This window comes from Gymnoscopelus braueri (genome assembly GCF_963280865.1).
Source record: "Gymnoscopelus braueri genome assembly, chromosome: 17".
NCBI classification, from domain to species: Eukaryota; Metazoa; Chordata; class Actinopteri; order Myctophiformes; family Myctophidae; genus Gymnoscopelus; species Gymnoscopelus braueri.
In genome coordinates, this window is record NC_137617.1 from 50,476,237 (window position 1) to 50,493,278 (window position 17,042).

Below are 17,042 nucleotides of genomic sequence, written 5' to 3' on the forward strand. Positions count from 1 at the left end.
CTTTACATTTACCTTTATCTTTATCTTTACCTTTACACCTAAGTGACTGCCAACACACTGCAGGTGACCAGGTGGAAAGTGTCACTTCCTGATTGGTGGAAGTCGTAACGACAGTTAGTTCCACTTCCTGGTTTCACTGTGAGCCTGTAGATCTGTGGTCTGAGTCTGAACACTAAACCTCTGATCTGAATGAATCAACCAAACAGTTTAATTTACTGTCCTTCACAGTGTTAACAGCTTCATAAAACTGATTGATTGATTTATTGATTTTATTTTGGCAAAAGAAATGCAAGTTTCAACACCATATCATTTCAACCCAAGGTTGTCCTGAAAACAGCAGGAAACAGTTTAGTCAACTAGTCTAAAGACTTTCTGTGTCTCTGTTCTTCTTGAAAACATGTATCTTTTTAGGCCCACTAGCTGTCAAGGACCACCCACAATGATGTATTTGGCTGCGGACCCCCATCTCAAAAATGTTTTTGAGCCAGGGACCCCCTCCAGAAGCAAAGATTTGTGTTAAAAATGTTTTTAAAAAAAACATTTATATATATATATATATATAAAATATATATAAAAAAGAAAAAACCTATTTTGAACAACATGCTTGTTTATTTAGACCATGACAATGTTGTGCTACTGTAGACATTTAAAGCGACTTTGGGTACTTAAAAGAGCGCTATATAATATATATATATATTCCCACAGCGGGTCGCGGGGCGGTTTGAACCATAGATTTATATATGGGTTCGCGGGGCGGGTTGAGGCGGGTTGGGTTCCGTGGCGGGTCATGAAAAAACCCGACCCGCACATCACTAGTGTGTGTGTTGTGTGTCTCCTTCAGGAGGAGATGAGGAGTACATCTACATGATTTTAATGTGTGTGTGTGTTGTGTGTCTCCTTCAGGAGGAGATGAGGAGTACATCTACATGATGTTAACGTGTGTGTGTTGTGTGTCTCCTCCAGGAGGAGATGAGGAGTACATCTACATGAACAAAGTCACTGCCACTGGAAAGGACAACGCTGATGAAGGTGAGCATGTTTACGTGAATGAGTTTAAATCGTTACACACAGTGTTCACAAGGTAAAGGGATAGTTCACCCCTAAAATGACTTTTTTTCTATGGATTAGTCACTCCATGGAGGCTTGAATTCATGGATATGTCAGCTGGTCATCATATTATTGGCTTAGGAATGAGACAAGATAAACACATTTGAACTGGGGACCCCCCAAAATAATCATATTTGAACTGGGGACCCCCCAAAATAATCTAATTTGAACTGGGGACCCCCCAAAATAATCTAATTTGAACTGGGGACCCCCCGACCCTGACAAGCACTTGGAATTGTAGGAGTTGAGGCATTACATTTAGTTTTAGTTTGACTAAATATTGTGAAAATAGCCGATTTTTCTCACGTAATATTTGACAGTTTGGCCAAATTCTGTATTAAAAAGGTCTTAAAAGTTATTGAATTGCCACTTTCTATATAAATGTGCAGATACCCTGTATACACTGTATGTTGGTTTGTTTACTGTCGAGTGGAAAAACAATGTTGCACATTAAAAGCTAATCGTCTTGGGACCCCCTCCCCTCAAAATAATCTGGGGGGGGGGGGGGGGGGGGACCCGACCCCCAGTTTGGGAACCTCTGTAGTAGATGTCAAGACACACATGTGAAAAAGTCACCACATGCACAACCCACGGCCCCCCATTTCCTGTTTCTTTCTCAGTAGCTTCTGAGGCTACCGCTGTTTTATTTGGACAGCTATGAAGAGGGGGGGGGAGAGATGGGGGGGGGGGTTCAGCCTACAGCTCAGAGCACATGCAGCACATTATGAAGCCCGGCACCAAAAACCACAAAAACTTTCGTTTTTACGCTCACCGGCGGAAACGTGGTGGCCGTCGCTCAGTGGTGTAAAAAGTACTCCAATTTTTTTTTTTACTTAAGTAAAAGTATCAATGCCACAATGTAGAAGTACTCCAAGTCTCTACTTGTACTCAAAGTCCGGAATTCAAAATGTACTTATGGGTAAAAGTGTTGGCATGAAAATATAGTTAAAGTACCGAAAGTAAAAGTACTCATTATGCAGAATGTCCCATTTCAAGTTTTCAAAATGTATAAAAATCTTTTGAAAATAGCAGATCTACAAGCACACAATGTGTCGCGATGCGACGCGTTGTGAGCTTGTAGATCGGCTATTTTCAAATGGCCCAACTATAGAGCTTAAGTGGTTAATTTATGTTTAGTAATAAAAATCTAAATCTACAAAGTAACTAGTAACTAAAGTTTTCAAATAAAGGTAGTGGAGTAAAAAGTACAATATTTGCCTCTGAGATGTAGTGGAGTAGAAGTAAAAGTACTGAAACTTGGAAATACTCCACTAGAAATACCTCAAAATTGTACTTAAGTACAGTACTTGAGTAAATGTACTTAGTTACTTTACACCTCTGGTGTTGTTTTAGAGATGTGAAGAAAAGAAGGGGGGGGGGGTGTTTAGCGCCAGGGAGCCCCGTACCAGATTTGTGTTGTTAGAATGTTTCAAAAAATCGTCTAGATATTCCACATTTTATTTTGAATAGCCGATCTACAAGCTCGCATCGAGACGCGCTGTGAGCTTGTGTATATGTACAGTATGTATACAGTATACTTTAGGTTTAAAGTGCTCATTTGGCTTGTTTTGGTTGCTTATTTTTCTCACAAAATCTGGCAACACTGGTCTCAGGCAGCGAACGCTAAATAAGAGGCTGGTGCTCTAATGCACACACACGTCACACACACGCACACGCACACGCTCACACACAGAGCAGACAGCACACACACACACACACACACACACACACATGCGCACACACACACACACACACACACACACACACATACACACACACACACACACACACACACACACACACACACACACACACACACACACACAAGCACACACTCACACTCACAATGACTTTCGTTTTTCGTTTTTACTTTCGTTTTTACGCTCGCCGACAGAAACGTGGTTGGTGTTGTTTTAGAGAAAACAACAAATGTGACACAAACAACGATAGTGGGTGGAAGGAGGTGGAGGTTGTAGTCCAACAGTCTGAAAACATGGATGTTTATCAGTGGTGGAAAGTAACTAAGTACATGCATTCAAGTACTGTACTTAGGTACAATTTTGAGTTTTTTTAACTTTACTGGAGTATTTCCCATTTTCAGTACTTTTACTTCTACTCCACTACATCTCAAGGAAAATATTGTACTTTTACTCCACTACAATTATCTGAAAACCTTAGTTACTATGTTGTAGATTTTTAACATCCCAACAGTATTCTGAAAAACGTATGTTTCTATATCAGTGGTGCTCAAACTAAGTATATGTACTTAGTTACTTTACACCACTGCAGGTATCTTATGGAAATAACAAAAACTATGTGACGAATTTCACCCACTATTTTACACAATGAAGTTGATTCTGATTCTGATCAGTGAAATGTTGGCATGATAAGAGTATGCAACAACATCGATACAATGTACACCAGATAATAAGAATGATACTGGACTGTTAACCGGGTTGTAAACTCTGACAGTGTACAAATGGAACCAAATGGACCCGCAAGGGTCCATTTGGTTCCATTAGAGCTGAGTATTTGACAGTGTGGTATATATATATAATAGTGACTGTGAGAGCGTTGTGACCCACATGTCAGCTCTCTGCTCTCACTGAGGAAGTGAGAGGAATGTCTCAGCCAGCGTTGCCATGTCCGCTTATTATAAGCGACTTTGGGCATCTTTTTTTTCTGTAAAAGTTGCTTGTAAATATTGGCTAGTTTTGCGAGGTGCGCAAAACTAGCGCGTGGGGCTTGTTTCTGAAGTATAGTTGCTTATTAAATGTTTTAATTGTTATTCAAACCAGTGGACAGCGGTGCTTAAATATTTTCACGTCATGGACCCCCACGTAGCTTATCTGTCCCTACCCCCCCCCCCCCCCCCCTCACATCTGAAGGTGTTTAGTGCCAGGGAGATTTGTGTTGTTAGAATGTTTCAAAAATCTTTCAAATATTCCACATTTTATTTCAAGATTTTAAATAGCAGATCTACAAGCTCGCATCGAGACGCGTTGTGAGCTTGTGGGTCGGCTATTTTCAAATACCGGTTTAAAGTGCTCATGTGGGCTTGTTTTGGTTGCTTATGTCTCTCACAAAATCTGGCAACACTGTTCTCAGGCAGCGAACACTAAATATGAGACTGGTGCTCTCATGCAAGCACGCACACATGCACACACATGCACACACACACACACACACACACACACACACACACACACACACACACACACACACACACACACACACACACACACACACACACACACACACACACACACACACACACACACACAGACTAATGACTTTAGCATTCCATGGTTGAACAAATTATCCTCTAATTTCCTGTCTTCCTCAATCATCTTGTTTGTCAGCCTTACGACGGCTGGAGAAATCGGGGGATTTCGTGCCGTTTCTCAGTTTGGACACTTTGTAACTGACATGAAGACGTAGTAGCCTGCCTAAGCTTACACTTGGACACACACCTGGACACATATGTGTGCATGTGTGTGCATGCAGGTGTGCACGTACGGACACATGCATTGCATGCAAGAACATGATGAATAATATCACCTGAAGATTTATGATAGCATGAACTTTGTGTCTTAGTTTTTCATTCACTAATATATACTCACTCACTCACTCACTCACTCACTCACTCACTCACTCACTCATTTATTTATTTTTTAACAGATGACAGGTCGGATGCTCTGGCCAATGGAAAAGCAGGAAAACACGTCCCCGCCCCTCAGAAGAGTCTGCCGGACCTCCCACCACCACGAACAGTGAGTGACCAGCAGTCTGATGATGTCATCAGTGTGATGTCATCAGTGTGATGTTGCATTGAGGAGAATTATGTTAAATAGAGTTAATCTGTAAAATATGTAAATCTATGTAAATATGGAGCGGTGTTGTTGTCAGATTCTGTGAGTGAAACCGAGTGACTGAAGTGACCGGGTCTATGAAAACGAGCACAAAAGAAGCGACAACTTGAGCCCTATCATATCAACTATTTTGTGTGTGTGCGTGCGCGCGCCGTCCAAAGCTACGTGCAAGCAGTGGTGGAAAGTAACTAAGTACATTTACTTAAGTACTGTACTTAAGTACAATTTTGAGGTATTTGTACTTTACTTGAGTATTTCCAATATCCAATACTTTTACTTCTACTCCACTACATCTCAGAGGGAAATATTGTACTTTTACTCCACTACAATTATTTGAGAACTTTAGTTACTAGTTACTTTTCAGATTAACTATGATATTATGAAACATACATTAACCACTTTAGCCCTATTTTATACCTAGGCTATTTGAAAATAGCCGATCTACAAGCTCACAACGCGTCGCTTTATGATATTATGAAACATACATTAACCACTTTAGCCCTATTTTATACATAGGCTATTTGAAAATAGCCGATCTACAAGCTCACAACGCGTTGCATCGCGACACGTTGTGAGCTTGTAGATCTGCTATTTTCAAACATTTTAGTACTTTTACTTTTGGTACTTTAAGTACATTTTGATGCCAATACTTTTGTACTTTTACTCAAGTAAATTTTGAATTCTGGACTTTTACTTGTAACAGAGTATTTTTATTTTGCAGTATTGGTACTTTTACTTAAGTAAAGAATTGTAGTACTTTTTCCACCACTGCGTGCAAGTACTGTGGATGACTGTTGCGACGGTCATCATGTCTCATGAGAACATTTTGGTGGGGAAAGAAATCACGCTTCGGCCGCCAACTGTGACACACGTAGTATGTGTGGTGGCGCCCCCTATGTGTGTGGAAGTGAGCTCACAACCCTGTGTTGTCCGGAGTCCCCCAGGGGTCTCAGCTGGGGGGGGGGGGGGTATATTGGACAGGTGGGCCTACTTGCATTCAGGGGTGTCTTTGTCAGTGTTAAAAACAATTGCTAATCTACAAGCTAGTACCTAAATATTCAAACGTCATCAATAAGGGTTACGATACATTGGCAAACATACAGTAAGTAGCAGAGTTACAATGTTACAGGTCTGACAGAGTGTCCATGTGTGTCATGTGATTGTATTTCTCTTTAATCTCTGTGGTTCAGTCCAGTAAACAGAGTCATACAGGCCACACACACATGTTAAACTTCCCACAAACCATCAGACTGACTGCTCTGCAGGCCTGAGGCCGTAGTTACTGTGTTCTGTTCTCTCCCACAGGAGCAGCTATTTAATCACTCTGGGGGGGGGGTCGTAAAAACAGGGAAGTGGGCGTAGAGGAGCAGAGAGGAGGAGAAGAGTGTGTGAGAAAAGGAGGCGAATAGAGTGTTTCATGTTGGAACCGCCAGGAAGAACGGTGGCTTTCTGGCGGTGATGAAAGAAGTATCACCTTTTATTTACTTAACCCATTAAGACCTGGAACGGATCCGTGTCACTTTTTCATTTGAGCTAAAAAAAGCATTATTTTACACTTTGGCTATTCAAAAATAGCAGATCTACAAGCTCGTAGCGCGGCACCGAGTGCCGCGCTACGAGCTTGTAGACCTGCTATTTTTGGAAAATCTATTTTTGCAAATCTTTGAATATATATATATATATTCTTTTAAAGCGAACATTAACTCAAATCTTTGCTTCTGGGGGGTCCCTGGAACAAAATATTTTGAGATGGGGGTCCGCGGCCCAAATACATATAATTCTGGGGGTCCTTGACATGAAAAAGTTTGAGCACCACTGATATAGAAACATACGTTTTTCAGAAAAATACTTTTTGGGTCTTTTTCTGCCTTTATTTATAGTTTCATATAGAGATGGACAGGAAACAGGGAGAGAGAGAGAGAGAGAGAGAGATGGGGAGAGACATGCAGCAAAGACCGTCGGGAAAGGGACTCGAACCCGCGGTGCGCTGTCAGGCTGCTTATGAGCCTATAGGTGCCCGGACCTCTACTATAGGCCAGCGGTCCGGGTCCACATTTTTTTTAAAGTAAAAGTAACGATACGACCATGTAGAAAATACTCTGTTACAAGTGAAAGTCCAGTAAAAAAAAATCTACTTGAGGGCGTCAAAATATACTTTAGTAAGTAAAAGTAAAAGTACTCATCATGCACAATATCCCATTTCACAAGTTTCCAAATGCATATAAAACATCCTTTGAAAATAGCGTCACAAAGCAACGCGTTGTGAGCTTGTAGATCGGCTATTTTCAAACAGTTTAAATAGGGCTGAAGTGCGTAATGTACGTTTTGAAATAACTCACCTCACTATTGTATTTAAGTACAGTACTTGAGTAAATGTACTTTGTTACTTTCCACCACTGCATCACCGCACAGTGTGACATCGGGAAAGAAAGCGTAGCTTAAAGGCAAGACGAGAGGATTAGTACCACACACACACACACACACACACACACACACACACACACACACACACACACACACACCACATTGGCTTTGATTAGTAACAGCTGTGACAGTGGTTGGAGAAAGTGTGTACACCACACAGTATGTTGTGAGTGAATGTATGAACCTTACAATTACACTTCTTAGTGCAAATATATATATATATAGTGTGTGTGTGTGTGTGTGTGTGTGTGTGTGTGTGTGAGTGTATATATATATATGTGTAATATATATATATATATATATATAAATATATATACATACACACACCGAGTGCCGCACTATGAGCTTGTAGATCTGCTATTTTTTAATAGCCAAAGACATCTAAAATGACACAGATGGCGGCTGAATGGTTTGAGAGCCAGCCCTGGGGAGCAGGAGTGCCCAGTTGTCTCAGGTTCGATTCTAGGCCTGGGCCAGCAATGTGCCGAATATGACTGGGTCAAAGTGTCCATTTCACGGGGGAAATTCAATCGTCAAAAGGCAGTTGTTTATATTGTTTTTATGTTGCAGTTACAGTTTCCTTTTTTTTCCTTTTTTTTTAATGATGACTTTTTGCTTGCTTTTGCCATTGTTTATATCTTATCTGCATCTTCCAACCTGTACGATAGGGACACGCCCACTTTGGTTCCCGTTCCATGTCCGAACCAACTTCTATGGTTCTGAACCGATTCATTCCCAGCGGTGACACTCTGAACCGGTTCAAAATGAGGCTGGAAAAAAAGAGCGGGAAAAAGGGTGCCTCAGAGCATAGCGTCCACAAAGCCCTCAGATCTGTCCAGTAGGCGGCGCTGTGTGCGGTCGGGGTTTCTCTCCCGGTTTGGCCGGGCCGCTCTTGGGCAGCCGGAGCAGACACGTCCACAGCGAGCCGCTCTTGGGGAAGCCCTTCATCTGCCGCCGGGGTTTCCAGGCGTCCCCGCCGCCCGCTACGCCGTACACCAGGGTCAGCATGTGTTTGACCGTGAACACCTGGTCGCCGCGCACCGCGGCGCTGAACAGCGCCCCCTTGCTGTTGACGTACATGCCGGCCATGGAGGTCCACTGGCCCGTGCTCAGGTTGTAGCGCTCCATCAGGCAGCGCAGGAAGTCGTCGCCCGGGCCGTTGCGCATCACGTACAGGTTGTCCCTGTGGGGTTACCAGGGGAAAGGGACAATTATGGGTTTTAATGATGCGATTTATAGTGAGAGAGATTATCGTGCATACATTTTAACCCCTTAAGGCCGGGAACGCGTATGTGTGATTATTTTATTTATTTCTTTGGCTATTCAAAAATAGCAGATCTACAAGCTCATAGCATGGCACCGAGGGCCACGCTGTGAGCTTGTAGATCTGCTTATTGTTTTTTAATATGTTGTTCCAGGGACCACCCAGAAGCAAAGATTTGAATAAAAAATGTTCGCTTTAAAAGATTTTTTTTTTAAAATATTTGCGAAAATGTTCGCGCTATGAGCTGGTAGATCTGCTATTTTTGAAATGCCAAAGAAATCTAAAATGACACAGATGTGTTCCCGGTCTTAATGGTTTAATCCACAACAGAAATCACATGAGAATTTATAAATTAGAGTTATTATTATATTTTCCTCACAACATGTATTTTTTAAAATCATTTTCTATCTTTCAAAACACAAGCAATGCAGTAGGATTCAAAGAATACATAGAAAATACTAAATAAAAACCAACAAAACATAATGTCTGTGGATATAAGATGTTTTAACATGTTTAAACATCTCTCTTCAACTGTGTTAGAAAAAATAATCACTCCTACATTTCTTTTGGATCTGAGTAGAGAAGTTGTAATTATTTTTTTAATATATATATATGTGACCAAATTTGACTGGGAGACTGTCATCTAGCATTTTTTCATTTTCATTTTTTCATGTCGTATGAAAGCAGGGAATCATAGCAAAATAATGATATATTGGTTAATAAGATTGAGTGAGTAGTTTTGAAACTACAGCTTATAGAACTGAAGTCAAGTTAAAACTCTTCAGTAGAGAAAAGACCAGTTGAATGGATCGTACGTTTTTCTCCTTCCTGAACAATGGGCACCAGCGAGATGACTGTCCTCCAGTCAAAAATGGTCACATAGCTGAGTGGGGCGGCCATAGCTGAGTGGTTAGTGAGCCCGCCTAGGGAGCCAGAGGCCCTGGTTGCCCCAGGTACGATTCCAGGCCACGCCAGCATATGTGTCGATGAAATGAAATTTGTCCCTGAGCAAGACTCTTAACCCCTAATTGCTCACAGGCCCTCATTGGAAACAAGCCCGCAAGGACTTTCATGAACGTCCTGTTAAAAGGAATTATCCTGTTAAAAGGAATTATCCTTACATATATATTTTTGGGGCTTTTCTGCCTTTATGTCTACTGTAGGTAAAGTGGAGATGGACAGGAAACAGGGAGAGAGAGAGATGGGGAGAGACATGCAGTAAAGATCGTCGGGAACGGGACTCAAACCCGCGGTGCACTGTCAGGCTACATGAGAGCGCCTAGTGCCTAGCGGTCCGGGCCTAATTGTGACGTTTGTTTTAAACCTAGTTACAGCCCCATCCCTAGTACACAGGGGTTGGGAAAGTCCCAGAAAAGACGCGCTGTGATTGGCCAGTAGTCACTTTGAGTGGCAGTTGGGGCAATACTTTTGTACTTTAAGTACATTTTGAATTCCAGACTTTTACTTGTAACAGAGTATTTCTACTGTGCAGTATTGATAATTTTACTTAACAAATTCGGTGCCCGAATTTTATACGTTATTACGTTCGGTGCCAGATATCTCACCGTTGTACTGTGCTGTTTAACCCATTAAGACCTGGAACTGTGTCATTTTTAGATTTGAGCTAAAAAGCATTATTTTACACTTTGGGCTATTCAAAAATAGCGGATATACAAGCTCATAGCGAGTGCCGCGCTACGAGCTTGTATATCTGCTATTTTTGAAAAATCTTGAAAATGTGTCCAAATCTTTGAATATATATATTTTTAAAGCAAACATTTTTAACTCATATCTTTGCTTCTGGGGGTCCCTGGAACAAAATATTTTTATCGGGGTCCGCGGCCAAATACATATCATTTTGGGGGTCCTTGACATGAACAAGATTCAGCACCACTGATATAGAAACATAAGTTTTTCAGAAAACTGTTGAGATTTAGGAGACTAGGAGACTAGAATCGGCTTCAGGTCTCAATGGGTTAAAGCTGTATAGACTCCACGACGAGCGATCCATGAAAAACAATGCGTGTGTGCAGGGTGCGCGATGGTCCTGGCTAAAGCCTGGAACAACAACGTGTCTCATGCGAGTCACCGTTGCAGAGCGATGGCGCATCGAGAATGACTCGTTTTGCCCACTGTAAAAAGTTAAGGAGATACAGAGGTTTTTAGCAAGGAGATAGAATGGAAGCGGATGGGAGCCAGATTTTTTGGCACGGTGATCCTGATTCCAGTGCTGCGCTAGCCCCCCCCCCCCCCCTTGTGGAAAAAAAACGAAAAAGACTGATAACGCGGTCTGAACCGTGTTCGGCACCAAAGCGCTACTCTTTGAAAACACGGTTTGAACCGTGTTTGGCACCCAATGTGTTAAAGGCATACTAGGTAACGTTTTCAACAAAACTAAAGTTAAATTGTATATCTTTTGTGAGTGGCAAAAGTTTCACAACACCCACTCCATGAATTTCACCCCCGGAAGCCTTTTATTTATATATTTACTATTGAACGGTGAAGGGGGGGACTTTCCCGGGGAAATGACGTCATCTGGCCGGAAAACGGAGGCGGAAATGCACTGGTTTCCTGTTTGGCCAGGAACTAACGCAACGGTTTCCTGTTTGGCCAGGAACTACGCGCTAATAACAAAAAGGAACCTCATGCTGATTTTAAGAGAATGTAGGATTGGAAGATCGAAAAAGAACAGAAAAAGAAAGCACAGCTCATGGTAACTAATGCTCCACTGGCTAAGAGAAACGATCCGTAGATAGTATAAAACAATTAAAAGATCGCTTTTTGAAACGCTTCCGGCTTCCGGTGAAAACGAATGGAATTCTGGGTAATCGAGGATTACGGAAATTGTATGCAGTGACGGTAGTGACCAGCAGAGGTTGCTAAAAATCGTTATTTGTGATTCTGCATTGTACAACTTTAAGTAACAAATGTGAGTAATTTCCACCTCTACCTGTGGGCCACCATACAGTGTCCGTAGCTCTGCGGTCGTATCATGGTGGTGGTGAGCGTCCATCGGTCTGCCTCCGCCTCGTACTCGTAGATGTCCGTCGTGTCCGGCGGCCGCCAGAAGCAGACGAACATCCGGCGGCGGGCCACGGCGCACGCCGCCGACGCCACGGGCCTGGGCGCCGGGCGGACAAACGTCCACTCGCCCGTCCGCACGTCGTACGCCTCCGCCGTGGAAACGGTCTTCTTCTGAACCTCGCCGCCCACCGCGTACAGACGGCCCTCGTGGCCCAGGAGGGTGAAGTCATACCTGAGACAAAAGTTAAAAAGAAAAGAAAGACCTCTATCTGAGTGATAATAATAATAATGAATTAAATTTGTAGTGGTTTTCTAAGTACTCAAACTTACTCAAAGGCTCATTCATTCATACGGGGGGGGGGGGGGGGCATTGGGAGGTGAAGCGGCGAACAGTCGACGCCAGCGTCCTCACTTTTCCTACATTCACACATCAATGGTGGCAAGCTAGCGCCGACCGACTCATTGGAGGCAATGTAGGGTTCAGTGTCTTTGCCCAAGGACACTTCCACATGTGGACAGGAGGAGCCGGGATTCGAACCGCCGACCCCTCCTGAGCCACAGATAGTGATATATGGCCACTTTTTTTTTGGAGTCCAGGAGCAGGTTGGAGTGTATTATTTCCATACCGAAATCCTGACATCACAGCGTTATTTTTTGTATTGGAATTCCCATAGGCAAATCTGAGATCGCGTTCGTACCTGGGTTGTTGGGGTCTAAGGGGTCATACCTGGGTTATTGGGTTATTGGGGGTCTCGGAGTCGTACCTGGGTTGTTGGGGGTCTGGGGGTCGTACCTGGGTTGTTGGGGTCTCGGGGTCGTACCTGGGTTGTTGGGGGTCTCGGGGTCATACCTGGGTTGTTGGGGTCTCGGGGTCGTACCTGGGTTATTGGGTTATTGGGGGTCTCGGAGTCGTACCTGGGTTGTTGGGTTGTTGGGGGTCTGGGGGTCGTACCTGGGTTGTTGGGGTCTCGGGGTCATACCTGGGTTGTTGGGGTCTCGGGGGTCATACCTGGGTTGTTGGGGTCTCGGGGGTCATACCTGGGTTGTTGGGGTCTGGGGGTCATACCTGGGTTGTTGTGGTCCTGGTAGAACGGTCCAGGCGCCCGTCTCGGGGTCGTAGCAGAAGCCTCGGTCCACCGTGGCCTTGCCGTAGCCGTAGACCCCGCCCACCACGTAGAGGCGGTTGTCCAGGACGGCCACGCCGGCCATGGAGGTGCTGCAGGGCGTGGGGAGGTCCGTCAGGTGGCTCCACTCGCCCTGCGTCTCGTCCAGGTAGCAGACCACCCTGAAGGAGTCGTGGAGCTGCTCCGTGGAAGGGGAGTGGGTTCCCAGAGCCACGTACGCAGCAGGAGACAGAGACTCAGCGTAGCTATAGGAGGGTCATTATTATAGGGTTGTTGTTGTTATAGTTATATTATAGTTAACAAATTGAAAACACATTTTTAGTTAACTGAAATAAACTTAAAAAATTAGGCTTGACAACTAAATGATATACTAGGGGTGTGCCGATATATCGTCCCGCGATATATCGCGATACGTTTTCGTGACGATATGTATCGTTATTTATTTTTTTTACAATAATAATAATCAGGCATGCAAACAGCCCCGAGGTGAAAAGGGTGACAACATGTTGTTTTTTTTCGGGTCAGCTGAAAAGCTACAAGTTTGCATGTCTGAATAATGCAAAAACAGAATTATTTGTTTGCATTTGCTTTTTTATATATATTATTTGCTTTATATATATTTTCATAATAAAAAAGTGCGTATCGTATCAAAATCGTATCGAAGTTGTGAGCCCAATATCGTATCGTATCGTTTCGTGAAATTAGTGTATCGGCACACCCCTATGATATACTGTAACTAAAACTAATGAATATGGATTAAAATCATGAAGAAAGTGTCCTTAGTTGGTAGTAGTTTAGTAGTCAATATTTCATATATAAGCTTGGTTGTTGGGTGGATATTATGAATTCATATATGAATTGTATGAATATATTACATAATATATGAACATTCTCATTATTATATGAAAACGTGTCTTCCCAATTTTGAGCTGTGCCAGTTTTGAGCCCTGTTGTTAAATAAAAACTAAACAAAATCTAATAGTGACAATTGCAGATCTACAAAGCTCATACATCGCGATGTAATGCATTGCGACAAATGGACAAATAGCACCATATTACAATGAAAACAAGTAAACAAATCTAAACTAAATGTCAGCTTTAAGTTTTTTTTTCTTCCCATAAATAATTAAACTCGCAAAGCCACTTTCAAAACAGATCACAACTTAGCCGAAATTGTTAATAAAAAATAATAAAAAGTCTATTCACCTGTTTCCTAGGCTGTGTGTTTTCCACTTTCCTGTCGATTTCATTGGATATCATCGGTCATCTGACCAGTTTCATTGGATTTCATTGGATCAAATTGACAGGAAGTGGAAAACACACAGCCTAGGAAACAGGTGGATAGAAAAAGAAAAAAACAACAACAACACATAAACTAAAAAGTAAACTATAAATCTAAACTATAACGTTGGTACCTCAGTAGATCTTCGGGGAGGTTAGTCTCCGCCTCCTCTCTGAGGTCATCGTAGGCGTCCCGTAGGAACAGGGCGGAGCTCCGGAGCAGCGGCGTCAGGCCGTAGACGGAGGCGGCGTGGTACAGCAGGAGACAGTTGTCAGAGTCCACCACGTCGCAGAGGTGGCGGGCCAACGGCGCCACCTGGAGGAACGCGGCGCACTCCACGGCCGCCACCAGTTCGTCGGGGCCGCCGAGGGCGGGGATGACCTCACCCCTGCAGACGGCCAGGGCCACCTGGAAACCCCGAGCGCTGACCCCGCCCTTCAGGTGGAGCTGGTCCTGACGGCTCTCCGTCATCCCGGAGCAGAACAGAGCGCGGAAGTAGTCGCTACACCTTCCCAACAAGGAGCGCTCTACAGTGAACCAGCTGTCCTCCACTCTCACCTATAGGGGGCAGAACAGAGCGCGGAAGTAGTCGCTACACCTTCCTAACAACGACCGCTCTACTGTGAACCAGCTGTGCTCCACTCTCACCTATAGGGGGCAGAACAGAGCACGGAAGTAGTCGCTACAACACCTCCCTAACAAGGAGCGCTCTACTGTGAACCAGCTGTCCTCCACTCTCACCTATAGGGGGCAGAACAGAGCACGGAAGTAGTCGCTACACCTTCCTAACAACGACCGCTCTACTGTGAACCAGCTGTGCTCCACTCTCACCTATAGGGGGCAGAACAGAGCACGGAAGTAGTCGCTACACCTTCCTAACAACGACCGCTCTACTGTGAACCAGCTGTCCTCCACTCTCACCTATAGGGGGCAGAACAGAGCACGGAAGTAGTCGCTACACCTTCCCAACAACGACCGCTCTACTGTGAACCAGCTGTCCTCCACTCTCACCTATAGGGGGCAGAACAGAGCGCGGAAGTAGTCGCTACACCTCCCTAACAAGGAGCGCTCTACTGTGAACCAGCTGTGCTCCACTCTAACCTATAGGGGGCGCAGAAATTCATCTAATTAATTGATTTAATCGGTTGTAAGAGAGTAATCGATCATTTAAGAAAATAATCAATTAATAATCTGTCTCTGATTACAGGTGAACATTTTGAGGCTTTGACTTTGACAGGGGCCAGTTTCGAATTGCAGCCTCCTGAAGGTACTCTTTTAGAGCGGTTTTGAAGGAGAGTAGGGTTTTACACTCCTTCACGGCTTTTGGTAGGGCATTCCACATTTTTGTGGCATAGCAGCAGAACTAATTCAACCCCTTGTTTGTGCCAAATCTGCGTTGAACGTGATCAGTGGAGCTGCCGTCCTCTGGTGTTGTGATTGTGGACTTCATTTACGTTTTTGAAGTAGTTTGACAGGTACATGGGTATCTTGAAGGTTTCATGACATTCAGTTTTACAACACATTAAAAGTCTTTGTCAAGTCTTTCTTCAAATGTGTATAAAAAGTTTAAACTGAAAATTCCACTCTAGTGACTAGAGTGGTTCCACTCTAGCCAAGGAAAGGATACGGGAGGGGAGGGGAGGGGAGTGGGCGGGATTAATGGCCTGTGACTTCACTGCCCAAGGGCAAATCTCAGATTACTTTTCAGCCTAATTATTCAGGAAACCCCAGACCACAGAGAATCCACTGAATGTTCAAAGTTCAGGTTTATTGGGTGTAATTGAGGTCATAAAACCCCCCAAAAAACATTAAAAAGTGAAAATGAATGTCATAGAACCTTTTAATGTTGTGGTGTATCTTGTAGACCAGGCCCATTGCAAGTTGCTGTACTCTGTCCTCTACCCTTTGAGCCATCCAACACTAGCAAAGTGAGCAGGGGTTAGAGGAGTTGTAGGTGTGAGGCCAAGAAGTAGCCTTACCAGTTTGTTTTGGGATGTCTGGAGACTTGTTTTTAAGGCCTTTCTGGCGTTGTGGTACCATGAGGTGCATGCATAGAAAATTGTGAAAATAGCAGATATACAAGCTTGGTGAAAAGTGTTTACATCTACAAGCACCGAGCTTGTAGTTCTGCTATATTGTCACTATTTATGCATTTATATTACATATTCATGCTACGCCACCGTGCAGCATAAGCATAAAACAGAGTGCTTCTTGATTATTCAATTTATCGATAAAGTAATGGAGAGAATCATTAGTTAGTTTGCAGTTCTCTCTCACCCTCACGCAGCCCGTCCACTGATCCCTCCTCTCCCCAGATCAGGGTTCATGTTCTGGCCGTCAGGTTGCCGGTTGAACGCCGTCGGGCCGTCGGAGCAGGCCTCTATGATCTGTCACGCTCTGGTTGGAGGAGGGGGGAAGGGGGTTGGCGGGGTTTCCCCTCTCTCCCCACATGTGTACGTATTACTCTAGTGACAATGCATGACCAGCATGTGAGCTGAGTGTTGATTATAGCAGCAACGTGTGGATCTGTCTCCCAGGAAAGATAGTCAGCGTTGAGGCTGTGTTGTGTCTGTGTGCCTTCTAACCCCCCCCCCCCCCCCCCCCACGCTCTGAAAATAGAGCTGTGCTATAGATAGATACCTACCACCAGTGGTGGAAAATGTACTCAAATTCTTTACTTAAGTAAAAGTACCAATACTGCAATATAGAAATACTCCGTTACAAGTAAAAGGCCTGTGTTCAAAATGTTACTTGAGTAAAAGTACAAAAGTATTGGCATCAAAATGTACTTAAAGTACCAAAAGTAAAAGTACTAAAATGTTTGAAAATAGCAGATCTACAAGCTCACAACGCGTCGCATCGCGACGCGTTGTGAGCTTGTAGATCTGCTATTTTCAAATAGCCTAGGTATAAAATAGGCTAAAGTGGTTAATGTATGTTTTATA

At 43.7% G+C, this 17,042-nt stretch overlaps 2 protein-coding genes across 3 annotated transcripts in view; one reads left to right on the forward strand and one right to left on the reverse strand.

Moving 5' to 3' along the window:
* The window catches only part of afap1l2 (actin filament associated protein 1-like 2), a 93,558-nt gene that overhangs the window by 38,165 nt on the left and 38,351 nt on the right, over window positions 1-17,042 (forward strand). The window contains exons 3-4 of the mRNA XM_080455439.1: window positions 964-1,029; window positions 4,789-4,880. Of these exons, the coding sequence (XP_080311565.1) occupies window positions 964-1,029; window positions 4,789-4,880 (158 nt within the window). The remainder of the gene's footprint in view (window positions 1-963; window positions 1,030-4,788; window positions 4,881-17,042) is intronic.
* Window positions 8,205-16,620, reverse strand: LOC308104858 (kelch repeat and BTB domain-containing protein 13). 2 transcript variants are annotated; one of them, XM_080455433.1, is made up of 6 exons: window positions 16,375-16,620; window positions 14,969-15,018; window positions 14,231-14,605; window positions 12,758-13,060; window positions 11,618-11,923; window positions 8,205-8,586 (listed from the first exon to the last, which is right to left on the reverse strand). In XM_080455433.1, exons 3-6 carry the CDS (start codon window positions 14,566-14,568, stop codon window positions 8,229-8,231), a joined length of 1,305 nt encoding a protein of 434 aa, XP_080311559.1. In that variant the 5' UTR covers window positions 14,569-14,605; window positions 14,969-15,018; window positions 16,375-16,620; the 3' UTR covers window positions 8,205-8,228. The 2 variants fall into 2 exon arrangements, with proteins under 2 accessions (XP_080311559.1, XP_080311558.1); XM_080455432.1 differs by lacking the exon at window positions 14,969-15,018 and having other exon boundaries at window positions 14,231-14,655.

Bases quoted from the DNA above. Each gene is read 5' to 3' on its own strand.
- LOC308104858 (XM_080455432.1), bottom strand. From the start codon at position 14,568: ATGACGGAGAGCCGTCAGGACCAGCTCCACCTGAAGGGCGGGGTCAGC. The intron at 11,924-12,757 runs GTATGACCCCCA...CTTTTGTCTCAG, and splicing joins CCAGGACCACAACAACCCAG to GTATGACTTCACCCTCCTGG. The intron at 8,587-11,617 runs GTAGAGGTGGAA...GTAACCCCACAG, and splicing joins CACTGTATGGTGGCCCACAG to GGACAACCTGTACGTGATGC.